Below are 19,283 nucleotides of genomic sequence, written 5' to 3'. Positions count from 1 at the left end.
CATTTCCTTCTCCAGGGGATTTTCCCAACCCAGGGATTGAACCTGAGTCTTGTATCTCCTACATTGGCAGGCTGGTTCTTAACCACTGAGCCATCTGGGAAGTCTCTGACATCAGAACCAGAACTATTTCCCTATTCCTGGGCTACTAGGTGATAGACCCCAGAGCCAGTAGGCAGGTGGGGCAGTCTGGCGCCAGGCCCTGGATCTGACACGGACCTTATCATGGCCCTGTTGACTTTGCTGCCTTAGGACTTACTTCACACCCGGACAGCTAAGAATAGAGCCACCTGAGGGCACCATGCCAAGGGGAGAGAAGGGCGCGGGAGTGAAATCCAGGCCCGGGGATAGGGGCGAGCCCAGCTCTCGGGCGGGCAGAGCTGGGTCATGCTGGCTGCTGGAGCCTCGGGCTTTTGTTTCCTCCTTCCTCATGTGCTGCCAGCCATGCAGGAGAGGTGACAGGAGTCTGTCCGCCTGCACTCCAATGTCATCTCTCCAGCCTCCTGCTTCTCAAATGAACCCCGCTCCTCTGCCCTTCTTCCCTTCCCCTCCCCTCCCAGAGTCTCTGCCAGACCTCCCCCCAACACACACACATTTCGACTGCCCCTCACCCATCCACAGGTCACAGACAACAGATCAGAAGCTGGTAGTGGGCTCAGAGGAGGCCCACATTTTATTCAGCCATGTTCACGTTCCCACTCCCATCTCCAAGCATTCCAGGCAATCCTCCTGGGAGCCGCTGCCTCTGGCATGTCCCCAGGGGCCCAGGCGGGCTTCACCAGGGCTAAGATGGGTTAGGGGACTTGGTGGGTCCTGTGAGGGAGGCTGTGAGCAGCCCACCTGAATGCCCAGCTCACTAGCCCAGAACAGAGTTGGGGGTGGGGGTCCTCAGAAGTGAAGAATTCCAGGGAGGCAGCCAGTACTGGCTGGACTCTCAGCAGACAACATGTCCCTACAAGTTGGCAGAAGTGGCTGCCAGGTTTGTATAAGAGAGGTTGCTGCCACCGTTGCCTGCAGAAACCTAGGTAGGGGCAGAAGAGACTGGGATGAGCGGCAGAGGCTTTCCTGGGACAACCTTCCTCCCCGGGGTCCCTGGATGGCACCGCAGGATGGGGTGAATGGTCCAGGAGCCTGACTAGCTTTCAAAGGGTTAATACAGAGAGAGCACCTGCTGGTCACCACCACCAGCCAGATGACTGTAAACAGGGCCACTCCCCCTCCTCCTCCAGCTCTGGTTCACTCCCTCCCCTTGGCTCTCAGCACCCCCTGCTTCCCCCTCCTGCCCCTTTCTCCCTCCGTTCTCTGCTCCTTCAGCCCAAGGAGGTGTACGCGTTTCTGCAAAACTGGAAGAAGGAAGTCCCCAGGCAGAGGAAAAGTCGGGAAAAGGAAACTCTCCCTTCCCCCACTTGGAGTGGCCTTTCAGCCCCAGTTGGCAAAGTAATTATTTACTAGGTCATGGAGGGAAAGGCAGAAAGAAGGAAGAGGGGGTCTGTGCCTCCCCACCTTGCACCCAGGCTCACCTGGCTTGGTGAGACTTCTTTCCCAATTCAGAGACCCCCCTCCTCCCCATCAGCCTTTCCCAATCTACCCTCCATTCTTAGGAGAAAAGCTGGGGCAAGGCGCTCCTTCCAAGAAGGGCTCCCCTGGGTGCAGTGCCCTATTCATGTCACCTCTGGGCATCCCAGTTCAGCCGAGTAGTGAATGCTCTTCTGGGGGTGCTAGTTGTGGGGGGGCACACCCTCCTGAGGCCCCCCTTCTTCTCTAAGCCTTTCCCACAGGACCCCTCTGACCTCCACCCCAGCCTTGTCAGTCCCTCACTGCTTATTTCACATCACCTCTTCTAAGTTCTTTAGGTTTTCCCAGTACCCGTTCAGAACCACTGCCCAAAGCCTCACCGCACCGCCCCCTCCCTCACCTCCTCATAGGGGCTCCGTTTGGTACTGCCAGGGGGCACATAGCGCCCATGGGTGTGGTAGGTGGAGTACTCGCTCATAGGATGGTAGGCATCCAGGGTTGGAAAGATGTCCAGCTGCTCACATTTCTTTTGTCCACACTGACAGACAACCTGGGCAGACAGGAGGTTGTGGGGGCCGTGAGGTTCCTTCCAGCAGGGGGACTCTGGTCAGGGCTGGGGATTGAGCACTTACCAGGGCAATGAGATAGATGATGGCCAGCGCCACCAGAACACAGACCAGCACCAGCAGGGCGATGCCCCAAGCGGGCACCCCAGACCCAGACTGGGCAGAGGAAGGAGACAGGGCATCATGCACTGAAAGGAAAAGCAGTGGTCAGAGCGGTCTCCCAAAGGAGGTGACTCTCCCCCTACCAGCTCCAAGAGAGAAAGCAGGGACCCAGATGCTGGAGAGAGAGGGTCCCGGGCAGGGCGGTGCTGGCTCACAGCTGGGGAAATGGACTCACCACTAACTTCAGTGATGGTCAGGTTATATTTGACTGCCTGTGCTTCAAGCTGACTGAGCTGTGTCTTCACCCATTCAGCAGTGGTATTCTCTCCGAAGGCCAGAGTTAATTCTGCCACCACAGATCCTGGCCTGGTTACAAAGAAATGGGGAACTCAGCCATGGGTCCCAGTTTCTGGGTCAGTACATCCTCCCCACAGTCATGACAACATCTGCCAGTCCCGCAGAGTCCACACCCAGAACTGTACCTGAACTTGATCTCTGAGAGGCCCAGAAAATCCCTCTCCCTCTGTTTATAAATCTGCGAAAACTGGGGGGAGAGAGAAACGACTAAGATTCGATGCAAGCGACTCAAAGAGTTCTGAAGGCTGCTTTGGGGGTGGGGGGGTGCATGTTAGAGGAAAGGCAGCTACTCACCAAGTCCAAAATGCGTCTTTGCAGCTCCTGGTAGTAGCCAGTTTGGGGATCTTCCAGGGAAGAGTTAAACTGGAGGTTTGTAATGCGAAAAGACAGGGAGAACAGGAAGACCCTAACAGGCAACTGTTGGGGGCTAGTGCTGCTGGCAGCTGTCCTGGTAATGTGGCTGGCAGCAGAGGGAGCAGTTTCAGAGCTGGGAACTGAGGATGGAGTGGCCTTGCTGGCTGGGGCCATGGTAGCCCCGGATGAGGTGCCCTTGTGTGCTGAAGTGACCATGGAGCTCGAGGCAGAGCTGGTGGTCACGGATGAGGTGTCGCTGCTGGTTGGGGACGAGGCGCCATGGTGACCCGGAGAGGCCGTAGGGCCTGGGGCAGGGCTGCTGGTCAGGGATGGGACACTGTCATGGCCTGGAGAGGCAGTTGGGGTCGGGGCAGGGCTGCCGGTCGGAGTCGAGGCGCCGTCGTGGCCTGGAGAGGCGGCCGGGCTCGGGGCAGGGCTGCCGGTCGGAGTCGAGGCGCCGTCGTGGCCTGGAGAGGCGGCCGGGCTCGGGGCAGGGCTGCCGGTCGGAGTCGAGGCGCCGTCGTGGCCTGGAGAGGCGGCCGGGCTCGGGGCAGGGCTGCCGGTCGGAGTCGAGGCGCCGTCGTGGCCTGGAGAGGCGGCCGGGCTTGGGGCAGGGCTGCCGGTCGGAGTCGAGGCGGCGCCGGGCTTGGGACAGGGCTGCTGGCTGAAAGTCAAGGCCTGTCATGGCCTGGAGAGGCGGCCTGGGGCCTTGGGGCAGGGTGCTGGGCCTGAAGTCGAGGCACGTCGGGGCCTTGGAGAGGCAGCAGGCCTTGGGGAGGGCTGCTGCTGAAGTCAAGGCACTTGGTCATGGCTGAGAGGCGGCCGGCTTGGGGGCAGGGCTGCTGGCTGAAGTCAAAGGCACTGTTGGGGCCTGGAGAGGCAGCCGGGCTTGGGGCAGGGCTGCAAGTCGCAGTCCGAGGGGCCGTCGTGGCCTGGAGAGCGCCGGGCTCGAGGCAGGGCTGCGGTGGGAGTCCGAGGCACGTCGGGGCCTGGAGAGGCGGCCGGGCTCGGGGCAGGGCTGCTGGCTGAAGTCAGGCAACTGTCGGGGCCTGGAGAGCGGCCGGGCTTGGGGCAGGGCTGCTGGCTGAAGTCGAGGCACTGTCGTGGCCTGGAGAGGCGGCCGGGCTCGAGGCAGGGCTGCCGGTCGGAGTCGAGGCGCCGTCGTGGCTGGGAGAGGCGGCCGGGCTCGGGGCAGGGCTGCTGGCTGAAGTCGAGGCACTGTCGTGGCTGGAGAGGCGGCCGGTGCTGGGCAGGGCTGCTGGTCGGGGTCTGAGGCGGCGCCGGGCTTTGGGACAGGGCTGCTGGCTGAAAGTCAAGGCACTGTCATGCCTGGAGCAGGCGGCGGGCTTGGGCAGGGCTGCTGGCTTGAAGTCGAGGCACTGTCCATGGCCTGAGAGCGGCCGGCTTGGGGCAGGCTGCTGGCTGAAGTCGAGCGCTGGTCGTGGCTTGAGAGGCGGCCGGGGCTCGGGGCCAGGGCTGCGGTCGGTCGAGCGCGCCGTCGTGGCTGGGAGAGGCGGTCCGGCTCGGGGCAGGCTTTGCTGGCTGAAGTCCGAGGCACTGTCGTGGCCTGAGCGGCGGCGGGCTTGGGGCAGGGCTGCTGTAGGAGTCGCGGCGGCGGGCCGGGCTTGGGGCAGGGCTGCTGGCTGAAGTCAAGGCACTGTCATGGCCTGGAGAGGCGGCCGGGCTTGGGGCAGGGCTGCTGGCTGAAGTCAAGGCACTGTCATGGCCTGGAGAGGCGGCCGGGCTTGGGACAGGGCTGCTGGCTGAAGTCGAGGCACTGTCGTGGCCTGGAGAGGCGGCCGGGCTCGGGGCAGGGCTGCCGGTCGGAGTCGAGGCGCCGTCGTGGCTGGGAGAGGCGGCCGGGCTCGGGGCAGGGCTGCTGGCTGAAGTCGAGGCACTGTCGTGGCCTGGAGAGGCGGCCGGGCTTGGGGCAGGGCTGCTGGTCGGGGTCGAGGCGGCGGCCGGGCTTGGGACAGGGCTGCTGGCTGAAGTCAAGGCACTGTCATGGCCTGGAGAGGCGGCCGGGCTTGGGGCAGGGCTGCTGGCTGAAGTCAAGGCACTGTCATGGCCTGGAGAGGCGGCCGGGCTTGGGAACCAGGGCTTGCTGGCTGGAAGTCGAGGCACTGTCGTGGCCTGGAGAGGCGGCCGGGCTCGGGGCAGGGCTGCCGGTCGGAGTCGAGGCGCCGTCGTGGCTTGGAGAGGCGGCCGGAATCGGGCAGGGCTGCTGGCTGAAGTCGAGCACTGTCGTGGCCTGGAGAGGCGGCCGGGGCTTGGGGCAGGGCTGCTGGCGGGGTCGAGGCGGCGGGCCGCGCTTGGGACAGGGCTGCTGCTGAAGTCAAGGCACTGTCATGGCCTGGAGGCGGCCGGGCTTGGGGCAAGGGCTGCGGCTGAAGGTCATAAGGCACTGTCATGGCCTGGAGAGAGCGGCCGGCGCTTTGGGCAGGGCTGCGGCTGAAGTCAAAGGCCTGTCATGGCCTGGAGAGGCGGCCGGGCTTGGGACAGGGCTGCTGCTGAAGTCGAGGGCACTGTCGTGGCTGGAGAAGGCGGCCGGGCTCGGGGCAGGGCTGCCGGTCGGAGTCGAGGCGCCGTCGTGGCTGGGAGAGGCGGCCGGGCTCGGGGCAGGGCTGCTGGCTGAAGTCGAGGCACTGTCGTGGCCTGGAGAGGCGGCCGGGCTTGGGGCAGGGCTGCTGGCTGAAGTCAAGGCACTGTCGGGGCCTGGAGAGGCGGCCGGGCTCGGGGCAGGGCTGCTGGCTGAAGTCGAGGCACTGTCGTGGCCTGGAGAGGCAGCTGGGCTTGGGGCAGGGCTGCTGGCTGAAGTCAAGGCACTGTCATGGCCTGGAGAGGCAGCTGGGCTTGGGGCAGGGCTGCCGGTCAGAGATGAGGCATCATCGTGGCCTGGAGAGGCAGTGGGGCTGGGGTTGGGGCTGCTGGCTGTGAGTGAGGTGGTGGTTGTGCTCCAAGAAGTTTCTTTAGTGGGACTGGACGTTGGGCTGCCTTGTGTACTGGAAGCCTGTATAGGTCTGCTGGGGTCAGAGATTGTTATGGTAGTGCCATTGGCAGCTGTAAGAAATCAAGGTTACAGAGTATGGTTGGGGGACAAATCAGCATAAGGAGAAAATACATTCTCTGGCATCTGGGGAAGTCATGCCAGGAGGATTTGGGGAGTGGGCCCCTGAGTCAGCTTTCTCCTTCCCTGCTGGCAACCTACCTCTCTCTTCCCATATCTGTCTGCTCCTGGACTGTGGGCTTTTCCACTCCTAAGATTTTCCTCTCCTGATTCCACCCCCAACCCCTGCAGACTTCTCTTCAGGACATACGCCTGCTCCTGGCACCCACTCTCCTCCAGGTGTGTGTGTGGGGGGTCTCTTCTCAGGTTTTCCTTAGCCTCACTCCTTTATTCTTTCTTCTGGCAAAGACTAGGCCACCCCTGTCTGCAACTTCTGCCTCTTGGATGCCATCTCCCAGGAAGCAAAACACACAGAAAGTTGGGAAGACCACAGGAGCAGGGCAGCCCCCTCCCCACCTTGTGCCCCTCACCTGTAAGCACTGGGAGCAACAGCAGCAGAAAGAGGAAAGGGGCCTGGATGTCCGGTGTCATGGTGGTGCCAAAGTGGTGGGGAGTGGACAGACAAACTCAGGCCGGAGCTGCCCACGAGGTGGAGCGGACACAGGCACCAGCTGCTTTATACCGGTCCCCCGCCCGCCCTAGGCTCAGCCAGAGCAGGTGACAGGTGACAAAGCTCCACCCCCCCCTCCCTTTCCCTACCTCCAACCTCTTCCTCCTCCTCCCCAGCCATTTCTGGCCCCTTAAATAAGGTATGTGGGCTTCAATCACTCAACTCTCTGACAACCTGTTTGTTTTCTGACTGGCCTCCCCCCTTTCACCAACCACTCCCTGGCTCCAGAAGGTGGTGGAGGAAGTCTGGAACCTGACCTGGGTCCCCATGGTCCTATTTTAGCCCCAGGACAACAGCCTTGGTGAGGAAAGTAACAGAGAAATTGGACTAGGTCAAAGTCTTAGCCCAAGGCCGGCATTGTGGGTCCTCCACACCATTGTTCCATTCTCACTGGGTCGCTTGGAGTCCCACTCTGGGGGCTGAGAAAGGAGGGGAAGGCTCGCCAATGAGTAAACTGGGTGCTAGTTTTGGACCCCTTCCCCCCACTACTTCCCAGAATAGCCCCACCCTTCTGACGTCTCCCTGTCCAGTTCCACACACAGTTCTACCCCGAAACCCACAGTCCCCGCCCCTGCAGGACTTTCCAGCAGCCCAAGTTCCTTCCTTGACTTTATCTCTAGAAGGGGGCGGGGGAAGAAATTTCCACTTAGAGAAATACGAAATTCCACCAAACCCTAGGGTCTTTCCTTTCCCCGAATCCACCAGGTAGCGGCGGCTCTCTGGCCGGGCTCTCCCGCCCTCTAGCGGTCACCGAGAGCTTCACCCGGCCTGCCCGAGAGGGCTGAGGGGCTCCCCGGGTCTGGGGAGAGGAGGCTGGGTGGCACTGCCGAAGTAGGGGCAGAGAGAGACTGGGCAGAGCAGGCCCTGGCCAGGAGAGGCAGTGGCTTGGACAGAGAAGGGGAGGAACACACTGTATCATCGATGGAGGGGCTGCGGGTTTTAGGAGGGGACTCAGACCTGTCGCAGCGCCGTCTGGAGGAAATGGCGCTAAGTGGGTGGGGTCCTGAGTTATGTGGAAGGGGCACCCAGGTATTTGGGCGAGGACATCGGAATGTGGGAGGCGGAATGGGGCAGATTAGTTACGCATTTAGGAAGCAGAGAATAGGTGGGGCGACAGATGGTATTGAGGGGCACGAAACTATCCTTTGGAGAGCAGAGTGGCGTTTGGGGCAGGTACGCACAAGGTGGCCGGGGTGGTGCAAAACAGTATATGAGGGTGCGTGATTTGGGAAGACCAAGTTATATTTTGAAGGGCAGAAACATGTGGGACGGAGGAGTGTTTGGGGCCACAGCGGCGCACGTGGAGCTTATCGGGCCCCCTCCGGAGGTCCTGGATTGCAGTCTAGACCGACAGAAGCAATTACGTCCGCATTAGGAAACAATGGTTAGCCCCAAAGAACACGGATTGCGAAATGAACTTTAAGAACACTTCGGTGCGGCGGGATTGGAGGGAAGCCGGAGAGCAGGACCACAGCTCGCAGGCCCGCGCTGCTCCGCCGACTTGGCGCGGCTTTGTGCAGCCGCGGGACCCGGGGGCGGGCTCGGGACTGGGGGCGTTACGTCATCGCGCCGGGGAGCTGGCCGAAGAGGCGGGGAAGCCCCCGCCCCCTCAGGCTAGAGAAAGCGCGAGTAGCTAGGTGGGCGGCCCCAAAACTTCAACCCCGGGCGTTGCCAGGCAATAGCCATTCAGTTCGGTTGCTGGGACACGCGTCACCATGGCGACGGCTCCGCGCCTAGCAGTCTGAGTATTTAAAGAGCAAGCGCGCGCAACGCCTGGGCGTCGGAAAGCGGCCTTCCGGGATATCGCGGTCTCCTTTTCCCTTTTTCCCTCCCCTTACCACCCCCTTCACCCTCTTCCGGGCGCCAAGTCTCTCTGGCCTCCAAGGTGAACCCAACTCCCCAACGCGTCCTGGGTTCTCGGGCTGGTCCAGCTTCCAGCGGTGGAGAGCGGGATTCCGGGCCCCGGGCGGGCGGGAGGGACGGGACGCGGTGCAGTGTTGTTCTTTCCCCCGCCAATATTGCACTCGTCCCGGCCTCCGGCCCCCTCGGCCCCCCGGCCTCCCCCTCACCCCGAACGGGGCAGCCCCAGCCCTCCTGGCTGTCGATCCCGGCTGCTCTTAGACTGGAGTGTCGCCGCTGCCACCGTGAGTAAGTGGGGCTGGGAGAACTTTAGCCATCCTCTGACCAGCACCCCATCCTTCACCTAACCCCCGTCCTCCATCTAGTCCCTGTCCACACCTTTCTCACCAAACTCCCTCTAGATCTCTAACTTACATTCTACTAGTCCTCTCCCTGCCCCGGAAAATCCCTAAAATAAGTAACTGCACTGGCTTAGAAAAGAACTGAAACTTTATGGCAATGCGCTGTTATCTTTCCTGGGGTTAGTGCCTGAGAAATACCCCCTTGAAAACTTCCCATCTCCTGAACAGTGGGGTCACCACCCCTCTGGGGCTGAACTCGTGGTGGGTGCCAGAGGAGGGTCGGTGTTTAGCTGAGGGGCTGTAAATTAGACTCCAGGATGGACCCCAAGGCCCGAGGGTCTAAAATCAGGATTCTGAATCCAGTGGCCACCTCTTCACACTCTTCCCTGAAGCAGCTGCCTCCGGAATGGCTCAAAGTCCTCGGGCACTGTGTCTGAGAAAGGAGATATGATTAAGGTCAGAAGATGTGACTCTCCCGTGAGGGCACAAGAGGTCAGGCTGATCTCCGTCTAGAGCCTCACCATTGCATCGATACTGGAGATTGGACCAAATGATGTTTTCTTGGGAGAAGCAGAATACACCAAGACGCCCCCCTCTCATGGATGTGTCAATGATCACCCCAGAATCGGCCACTAGCTGGGGACCCTCGTATAGCTTCACCCTGTCCGGGATAGGAGTGTTCATTGGTGCTAGGTGCTAGTGGGCACTGCGCCACCTTGACCCAGCCCTGTTCATCCCCAACCCCCCTAGGGCTCACCGGGCCTGAGAGAGAAGGGAGGTGGGGAAAAGGGAGGAAGGAAAGGGGGGAAGGAGGGGTGCTTTTCTCAGGCCTGGGGCCCCTGGCTCTTTGTCCAGCCCCCTTTGCATCTCAAAGCACCAGCCGCATTCCAAGCGAGGATTGGGTTGCCATGACGATGAGTACAATGGGCTGGGGGGTGAAGTCACCCGCTTCCCAGGCTCTAGTCCACCCCCACCATCCCCTGCCCTGGCGCCCCGCAGCCCCAGGCACCTTAAAGGGGAACCAACCCAAGTCCCTGCACTCCCGGCTCTGGGCCATTTCCCCTCCCTTCCCTGTCATCCCCACCGACTCGGAAACGCAAAGTTGTGGACCAAGAGCTGAACTGAGAGGCCTCAGCCTGGCTACTAAGAGGTGCCAGTGCGGAGTCTGGGCTTCCGTTGGATCTTCTGTAAATGATGATCCCTTCCAGTCAGACTCTGATGAGGCAGGTTCTGGGCTGGACTAGTGATGAGGTGGATTGATGTGCCTCTCCACAGACTGGCCTGGCCTTTGGAGGCTCCCAGATACACCTTCATTTTACAGCACGGCAAAAGAAGGACTTGCCTAACATTGTTTATAGGTCCTTAGCAGCACCAGAGCCCAGGCTACCTGATGTTAAGAAACAAGCGGGGCCAGGGCAACTAGTCTGTGGTGAGAGGGGAGGTAGAGGGAGGTGATTCCAGTCCAGGCCCGTGGCACCACAGCAGTGAGTGCAGGGGAAGTCACTGGTGAATCCCAGCTGGAAAGGAAGGAAAGGCTGGGCCTGGGGTCTCTTGGGAGGCTCGGCCCCTCCCCTCACCGAATATAGCCAACTTGAGGCCGGTGCAGCAGCTGCCAGCGGTAGGAGGTCTTGTCACGCCAGCCCACATTTCGTGGATCAGTCCACAGCAGTCGTACCTGATCAGGAGTATTGCCTGTATGCCACAAGGCGTTCCTGAGGTGCTCACCTGGGCCAGACACTGATGTCACTGCCTACGGGGCATCAGCAAAGACAGTGGGTCAACCACAGTACCAGAGCAAGGGAAGACAACAGGCTGGTAAGTGCAGGTGGAAAAGGGAGTCAGGAGAATATTCTGGAGCCCCAGGGAGCCCACCTCCAGGCCAGATGTCTGGGTAAGAGGCTTCCCCTGGCTCAGGCGGTGGGGGAGGCCCCAGGGTCGGTGGGGGAGGCCTTGGGAAAGGGCCCTGGACTAGGGAATCTGGGCAGCTGTCGGACCTTGAGCTGCAGCCCTGGCTGGGCAACAGCCCGGAAAGGCGTGGCCTGCCAGTAGGTCTGCTCTGTTTGCTTCCACATGACCACGTAGAAGCGGCCGCTGTCCTGATAACTGAAGAGAAAGCCTGCGTAGTCGTCGTCGGTCACAGTGTTCACATGGAAGGTGCCTTCAAAGTCCACACCGTTGAAAGCTGTATATCCTAAGGGTGGGTGGGAGGGGAGATGGGATCAGGGGCAGGTGTAGCAAAGCTGCTAACACCCATTGTGGGGTGGGGGTGGGATGGGATGCCCGTGGGAAGGCAGTGGCCCATCCTCTGCCTGTAGGACCCCTCCATTGGGAAATTATTGAAATTGCTGAATTGGGTGCCCCTTACATACCAACTGCCAGGCCGGGGTCACTGTTCATGGTCTGAACAATTTCCATGCCCTGGTGGTGTGCAGTAAAGACAAAAGTCCTGGTTCCAGTGTGCTGCCCTCCCTGGACTCTGCCTACTAGTCAGGTCTGACAGCACCCACCCCGCTCACTGCCCTAGTACCTGGTTGAGCACGACCCAGTTGGGGTCAATCTGAGCATCACCCTCAGGATCCAGGACCACGGTCTGATAGGCACGAAAATCCGTGAGGGTTACCTCTGCACTTTCAGGACACACATCCAGGGGGTCGACCACTGCATCATTGTCAAAGTCATCCTCACACACATCACCAACGCCATTGCCTGGGCAGGATGAAGCCAGGGGCTCAGCGAGGCCCTGGCCACTGCCACTAGCCAACACTACCACCTCAGGCCTTGAGGTGCCACCCTCTCCCCAGCAAGGCTTGCCGCCTCTCCTTGAACAAACCCCACAGCTGTCCAGTCCTCTGGCGGCCCCAGCCTTACCATCTGAGTCCTTCTGATTCGGATTGGGTACCAGGCGACAGTTATCAGGACCAGGAGGCACGTAATCCGGAACACCATCATTGTCATCGTCCCCATCACACTCATCTCCAAGTCCGTCGTTGTCTGAGTCCAGCTGGGAGCTGTTGGGCAGCTGTGGGCAGTTGTCCTTGGTGTCCTGATGTCCATCCCCATCACTGTCCAGAAGAACAGGCACCAAATAAAGGCTTTTAAAGGTACCGCATCCTTCCCCACTCTTCTGCTTAGGAATCTCTCTGGGGTATACCCTCCATTCAGCCAGACCCCTTGCAGTCAGCCAGATGAGGTGGAGGTTCAGCAGTAGGAATGGGAGGTAGACTATGGGCACCGCCTCCTGCTCAACAGTAGTGGAGAGTTAAAGTTGGACCCTAGAGGGGATTGAGAACATACTAGAGGAAGGTAAAGTATCCCCTAAATTTCCATCTCTTGGCCCAAACCCTACCTGTCTTCATTGGTGTCACAGACATCTCCCACCAGGTCACTGTCTGCATCTGTCTGAGAGAGAGGGACCTGCTCTCACCATCTCCTTTTGAGAATTCTAAAGAGGGTGACCTGACCACTTCCCGTCCAAAGGGCTGGGCTTCGTCCACCAGTCACCCACCCCTTCCCTGCCCTCTCCATTCCCCTGTACCTGGGTGGGATTGCTCATTTCAGGGCAGCTGTCGCAAGCATCTCCCACCCCATCCTCATCCCTGTCTGTCTGCAGGGGGTTGGGGACTTTAGGGCAGTTGTCCAGTCCATTAGGGATGCCTGGAATATAATGGGGGTCACACAGGATTACCACTAGAACATAGTCACACTCTTATCTTCTGGGTTGGTGAAAGTCCTGGGCTTTGTCTCCCACCCAGAGGACAGCGGGTCAGGAAATCTGCCTGGAGCTCGTCTCATCCTTTTGCCCACTCCCAGCCTAGCCCCACACCCTCCTTCATGTGCCCACTGACATCTGCCACAGGTAACCTCTCACCCAGTCTGACTTTCCCCGAGCATCACCCTTCCGGAATTCTCAGCCTCCCCGCTTCATTGCTACCCTATCCGGACTCTTCACGGGGTTCCCAGCCACCCCCCAGCCCCAGGCCTGCACCGTCGCCATCTACGTCGTTGTCACAGGCATCCCCTTCCCCGTTGCCATCTGTGTCTTTCTGGTCATTGTTGGGAACGTTGGGGCAGTTGTCACAGGCATCACCAAATGAATCTGTATCTGAGTTTTGCTGGTCCTTGTTGGGGAACAGCCGGCAGTTGTCCTGGGGTGGGAGGCAGAGTCAGGCCTCCCTTGAACCACTGGCCACCTTGCATCATCCTTGTCCCTGCACCCTGGTCTACAGTCGCCACTCCTGTGATGGTCCACTGGTGTGGCGCAATCCCACCCACCCAACTTCCCATGTAGTCCACCTCATTCTAGGTACCAGGCTTATGCCTCCCTAATGTGGAGCTCTGGGGCCCTTCCTTGGGAGCTGCCAGTGGCCAAGGGGGACAGGGTTATGGGATAAGGCAACAGAGTTGCTGAGGAGCTGGAAGGGGCAGGACGTCTAGGAGCCACCTCAACATTCTTGATGCCATCCCCGTCAGCGTCATCGTCACACTGGTCCCCCACGCCATCGTTGTCGGCATCTTCCTGCCCAGAGTTGGGTGTCAGAAGGCAGTTGTCCTAAAGGTCAGGGAGAGGAAGTGGGCGGGTGAGTTCTGTTCTGTCCCAGCCTGGGGCGCCCTGCCCTCACTCGCCCGCCTGCCCCCTGCACCTGCTTGCAGTGTTTGTTGTTGTCCATGCAGGGCAGTGCCTGGTCCGGGTAGCCATCGATGTCCGTGTCGGGGCCACACACATTCCCATTCCCGGCCCAGCCCACGTTACACTGGGGCGACACCCAGGGTGGGAGTTAGTGCTCTGGGTTGGCTCCCTGCACCCCACCTTCTTCAGGCTCTCTTCTTACCAACCAGTTTCTGCACCCAGGCCCACCTCCCTTTCCCATGCAAGCCCCCATGCCAGTCCCCAGACGTGGTCCTGAGCCCGACCCCTTTCCCCAGATCCCCTGTTGCTTCTGAACCCTAGGCCTCGCTCACCGAGCAGGACACTGCACCGTTGCGCTCAAAGAGACAGTGAGCATGCACGTGGCAAGGGCTGTGCGCCGGGCTGTGGCAGGTCCGGGCCGGGGAGCAGCCTTGGCTCTGGTTACCCACAAAGCCCAAGCGACATGGACCACACTTGAAAGAGCCCTAGGAGGAGGGAGGCAGGCAGTGTCTCAGGAAGGAGGGTCAGCCCACCACGACCAACATTATCCCCATCTCTCGAGGCACCTAGGAGGGACCCTCACAGATGACAGTCCAGGTCTATCACTTATCTCCTTTAGTTCTCCTGACAACCTTTCAAGGAGAGTAAGAGCCCTGTTTTTCAAGGGAGGATGCTGAAACTCAGTAAAGGTAAATAACTTGCTAAAGGCTAGTAAGAGGCAGAATCAGAATTCCATGGAACACCTACCATGCATAACGTCCTGGGTGGAAAGGAGGAGGGGAGCAGGAAATCTGAGGGGGTTGCACTGTCCCACACCCGTGCATGCAGAGTGTCCAGCTCACCACAGTGTTGGTGCAGACAGAGTTCGGGTCACAGCCACCGTTGTTGCCATCATTGCATTCATCAACATCGTTGCAGACCTGAAGGAGCAGACTTGGGGTAGAACCAGACTTACTCTGGGTCTCCTCAGATATAGAAGAGAGCACTTGTATGGCCTTATCTGTGAACACAGACATGAAGCCCAGACCCAAAACCAAGGCAAAGCTAGCAGGTAAGCCAGGAGCCTCATCCCATTTATCCCAAGGGCTCGACATCGAACCCTGTAGCGCCCATCCCTGCAAGGCCCAGATCTCTTGTCCACGTACTCTGCCCACCCTGACCTGTTTGCTGGCCCGGGCGTAGTCAATGCCCACACCAGACACCCGTGTGCCTTTGTAGCCTCGGGGACAGGCCTCACAGTGGAAGCCAGGCATGGTGTTGATGCAGCTGGAGCCCGGGAAACAAGGGTCCGCGTGAGCACACTGGGGATCAGATGAGAAAGAAGGGGTCAGGTCCCTGCCTGTGACCCCAGGACCACTGCTCCTGGTCTCCCTGTTTGCAGGCCTCCCCTCCCCCAACGTCATCATGCTCTGATCCCACCCTGGCCTCCTGTGGGTCTCCTCTGGCCGGCCCTCTCACAATGCCCCTGCTGAGCTCCCAGCTCCTTCCCTGCGTGACCTTGGAGTCTTTGTCCCAGGCCTGTCTCCTTCCCTTCTCCCCTGTCTTTTTTGGTCTCCAACCCCAGGTTCCTCTGCTTCTGACCAACATTCACCCCACCTTCTTGGGCCTCTGCTAAGTCCCTCACCCCAGCTTTCTATGCCCTTCCAAAAAGGGCCCTCTTCACCTCATTGATGTCTGTGCAGTGGGTGCCGTTGCCCTGCAGGCCAGGAGGGCAGGGCCCACAGCGGTAGCCGGGATACTCGTACACTTCCATGCAGTCCACGCCTCGGAAGCAGGGGTTGGGGCTGCAGTGGGAACGCTGTTCGTGGAATCCTGGGGGGTGGGTTTGGACACAGTCAAAGCCACCCAGAGGTCACCATTTAGTTCACCAGAAGTGGAGGCTAAAGCCCTGGGGGTGCGGAGCATACTGATGCCATGTGGAGCCCTCCCCTACTCTCCCACTCACCGCACACCTGACACTCCATGATGGTGTTTCGGATCAGGGACATTTCTTTCACCTGGTAGACAGAAGGATGGGCAGGAGTCAGCTCTTGGCACCTGCCACCCCACCCAGAATCAGCGCCACCCTTCACCAGCCCAATAAACCTGGTCTCGGATGTCATCTCGCAGTTCCACCAGGATCTGGTTGAAGAGGGTGAGCTGGGTGACCAAGGCCTTGGTCTGCTCCCCTGTCAGGGTGCAGGATGCAGAAAGGCTCAGAACTGGGGCACCAGCCCTGACCCCTCTCTGGGTAATAAGCCGGTGCTGCCACCATTGCCCACCCCCCAGCTTTAAATCCCACCCCATTCCTGGCTGAAGAGGACTTCATTTCAGGCTGCTGTATCTCCTCCCCACCCTCATGCCCCTTCCTCTTGGCATGGCCTACTCACCTAGGATGGAGTGGAGTGCGTTGGTCACTAGAGAGGACAAGAAAACACAGAGGGTGGAGATGTGAGGAGGGGCCTGGCTGGTTGAGGAGAAGGAAGGAGAAAAGGGCTGGTGCCTTGAAATAAAGATGTAGTATGAATGGTAGGAGGGCAGTGGTGACGGGCCAGCCCCACCAGCTCCTTCCACTGGATGAGGGTCCCTCTAAGGGAGCTGCCTCACAGTCAAGACCCAGATCCTCCTGTTCCTAGGCATGGTTGTGGCAGAAGGAATCCAAGTGAGAGGTGACCTGACGCAGGGCCAGGGCCCCAATACATTCCATTTCCTCCCTCTCAAGCTTCTACCACAAGAGCTCTTTGAAATATCTGGGAGAAGTGGACATTTTATTTACTTAAGAACCTCTGAGTATCCTTGTCAGAGAGACCAGGCAGATGAGAAATGCTTAGGGAAACTGCTGGTAGGTGATAGATGCCAGTGGGAACTAAAAAAGACCCTTAGCTTAGTCAACCGAGAAAGACCAAGCCACTACCTTCCTTACTCCCACTCAAAGGTCTTCAGAGTTATACTCTTTTTTTTTTTTTTTTTTGGATCCTTCTATTTTTCTGGCCACCCTGATAGGCAGGATGACCTTAATGGAGATTTTATTGACCTGTGCCTCCTGGAAATGTATTATTTGGAGATCACAGAGTCAGAGGTGAAGGAGATTTGGGGTAACGGAGTCAAGAAGCCCCAGGAATAGATGAGGAATAGGTGAGCCAAAAGAACTGGTGTTAAGGGGAAGAAAGGTCAAGAGGATGGAAAGTATCAAAGATGGCAGGGCTGGGGGCCAGGATGCCAGCTCACAGAAGCATGTGTTACCTGCACTGTGGATGGACTCGTCTCCCTGGAATGGACACTCACTCAGGGCTCCAACCCGGGCCATGGACCCACCCAGAATAATTTTCATGGATTCCACGAAGCCCTGGGGGGGAGAGAAACGTTGTCATGAGGGAGGACCTACCAACTCCTCCTCCCACCGCTGCAAACTGTTCACCAACACTCAGAGGGTCTTCCTTTTCTGCTCACCTGCATTCTCAAATAAGCCTTCTGTCCAGTCCTAATCTCCAGCCCACTGACCTCTGCTGGAGGAATGGGGGCCAGTGCCGGAAGTCCAGCATGCTGGTCACCCAGTTTGCAGTCCACATAGAGCTGCAGGGCAGGGCTGGGTTTGGACGGACCTCGGAGTCGCAGGAGAGCCGTGTGTGTGCGCCCGTCAGCCAGGCCTGCTTGCTGGAGGTTCACTGCATGCACTTTGCCATCCTCCCGCTGGTACCGCACCAGCACTGCCCAGAAGGGGAGGTCAGTATGCGCACTGTCCCCCGTCCCCTGTCTCCCAGCTGAGCCTTGGATCAGTTCTTCTGAATACCACATCTCTAGGGCTGTCAGTGCTTACTCAGCTATCTCTCAATACCTTGTACATAGTAGGTACATGAAAAATGTTTTTCAAACTGATGCAACGACTAGGACTTTCTTAGTCTTCAGTGTCATCGGATCACTCTGTCCTCTATCCTTCAGTGTTATCAGATCGACCTATCTGTCCATTACCACTCTATCATGCCATCTGATTACATGAGGCCACTCTATCCCCTGCTAGGATGGCAACCGGTTCCGTACCCCCTGAACTGTTCCAGGGATCTAAGAGACCTCTATACCACTGCTGGGGCACAGACAAGCCTCCCCTCCCCCCAGACATCCCACATACAACTCCCCACACCCACAGATGCCTCATCCCATTTCTTGGGTGCCTGGCCTCCTGAGGCCCCTCCTAGGCACCAGGTGCCCCTGGTGCTTGGACATAGCCTGATGGGTCCTCAGTCCCCAGTGGAGCCCAAGGGGCATTAAGAGGGCTCTGAGAATGGGGATGAGGAAGAGTGCTCAAAGGGGTCATCACTGCAGGACAGGAGATGATGCCCACCAGTCACCTTTGTTGATCTTGCCGACGACAGAGGCCTCCAGCCATCGTGTGTTGTCCTGGCGAGAGTAGAGGCCAAAAAGGACACCACCCTGCTTGGGGGGCAGGCGGAAGGTGGACAAGAGATAGATGTCCCCAGTGGTGAGCAGGGCAGTCCGGATCTTCTCCACAACAGCTATCATCTGCCGGGACTCGCCCACCGTCAGCAGGTCGATCACTGGCCAGGCAGGGATGATCAAGGTCAGAGCCCTGTCAAATGCTAAGGCCTGCCCTCTCCTATGAGCCTTCAGGGGTGGGGCATCCGTTATCCCCACCCCATAGTGTTCACTACCCCTTGAAATCCAACCCTTGTTGCTATCAGAGGACAAGGCATTGGGCCTCCCTTACTGCCACTCTGGGAACCAGCTGGCCTGAGGCTCACTTGAAAATATAGAAACAGAACCCCACAAACTTGAGATGCTCCCACCAGGTGGCGCAAAGGAGTCACTGTGCTGATCTCCGGCAGGAGAAGCACCTGGTGCCCACAGCACAGAAACGGGAAGGCAGTTTCTCTTTGCACCGCTGGGTTTGGCTCATCCCACACTCCAGTGCCCCTCCTCCCATCCTGGGGGTTCAGCGCACTCGGTCTAGATGAGAACAGCTGCCCACTGAAGGCTGTGACCCTCCTACTGTCTGGCTCTCTCCCACAGGAACGTAGGACCCAGCTCCTCTGCCTCCTGTGTCCTGGCCAATCTGTGGTTTCCCTTCCAGCCAGTAAAGAATCTGTGCCTGTGTCATCTGCTCCAACTACCTCTCCCACACCCACAGGCCCATCCCACCACCAGACCTCCAGGAGAGCCCAGACCTCTTGCTCCCCACCCCCATCCTGTACTTAGGCAGCCAGGCACCCAGGGGTGGAAGAAGCCCACCTCTGAGCTGCTCTCCCAGACCCTGGGGTGCCTGGGGATGCTCAGACACCAACCCAGCCAGGCAACCCGAGCTAGCATCCAGCCCCTGAGTCCTCTGCCCTGGCCTCATGCTGACCCTGGCCAGCTCCCACTCATCCACCACCTTCTAGTGTCAACTCCTCCCCCACAGGGCCATAATTTCATCAACTCTTCCCTCCGATTCAATTTCAGGACTCTCCCCTCTCCTTTTGCCCACATGTTCCCTGCTAGTCGGCTGGGGGCAAATGGGGAGGAGGCAGAGAAGGGGCTAAGAGGATTGGTACAGGCTTACCCTGCAGGTCCTGACTGGCAGACGCGAAAGTGCAAAGGAGGAGAAGAGCCAGGGCCCCCCGAAGTTCCTGTGTCTCCATGCCGCTCAGCCGGCTCACTACCCCTGGCAGGCAGGCGGCTGGGAGGGGAAAAGGCTAGGCGGAGAGCAGGAGCGGGGGGCGGAGGGACTGGAAGGGGGAGTTGAAGGGGGGGGGCCCGGCAGGCGGTGAGGGGGGGCTGAAACAAAGAGCTGCCAATCACCCTGGAGACATCCCCAGCCCCGGGAATCAGGGGCACGGGGAAGCGTCCTGGAGGCCTCCTAACCTCCTGCCGCTCCCTGATGGTGCTCTCCCCCAGGTGCCTCCCTTTCTCCGCA

At 59.3% G+C, this 19,283-nt stretch overlaps 2 protein-coding genes across 2 annotated transcripts; both read right to left on the bottom strand.

Moving 5' to 3' along the window:
- Positions 1-633: 633 nt before the first annotated feature.
- Positions 634-8,757, bottom strand: MUC1 (mucin 1, cell surface associated). Its single transcript, XM_043445887.1, is given in 13 exon segments — positions 634-1,018; positions 1,913-2,062; positions 2,145-2,266; positions 2,416-2,546; positions 2,663-2,724; positions 2,832-3,548; positions 3,719-3,805; positions 3,807-3,949; positions 3,952-4,119; positions 4,122-4,176; positions 4,221-5,220; positions 5,306-5,951; positions 6,429-8,757. Coding segments are annotated over 13 exon segments (3,411 nt in total). The 5' UTR covers positions 6,490-8,757; the 3' UTR covers positions 634-949.
- Positions 8,758-8,899: 142 nt separating this feature from the next.
- On the bottom strand, positions 8,900-19,085 carry THBS3 (thrombospondin 3). The gene is made up of 23 exons (XM_043454610.1): positions 18,930-19,085; positions 17,722-17,928; positions 16,826-17,082; positions 16,619-16,721; positions 15,766-15,792; positions 15,482-15,564; positions 15,342-15,393; positions 15,060-15,208; positions 14,557-14,697; positions 14,239-14,316; positions 13,729-13,881; positions 13,410-13,520; positions 13,211-13,318; positions 12,755-12,914; positions 12,305-12,423; positions 12,116-12,168; positions 11,638-11,831; positions 11,297-11,475; positions 11,139-11,187; positions 10,764-10,960; positions 10,347-10,519; positions 9,291-9,430; positions 8,900-9,202 (listed from the first exon to the last, which is right to left on the bottom strand). The coding sequence occupies exons 1-23, from the start codon at positions 19,006-19,008 to the stop codon at positions 9,144-9,146; spliced, it is 2,871 nt and encodes a 956-aa protein (XP_043310545.1). The 5' UTR covers positions 19,009-19,085; the 3' UTR covers positions 8,900-9,143.
- Between the last annotated feature and the right edge of the window lie 198 nt (positions 19,086-19,283).

This window comes from Cervus canadensis, chromosome 2 (assembly GCF_019320065.1).
Source record: "Cervus canadensis isolate Bull #8, Minnesota chromosome 2, ASM1932006v1, whole genome shotgun sequence".
NCBI classification, from domain to species: Eukaryota; Metazoa; Chordata; class Mammalia; order Artiodactyla; family Cervidae; genus Cervus; species Cervus canadensis.
The sequence above is the reverse complement of the archived record's forward strand: the minus strand, read 5'-3'. Positions and strand labels throughout refer to the sequence as shown.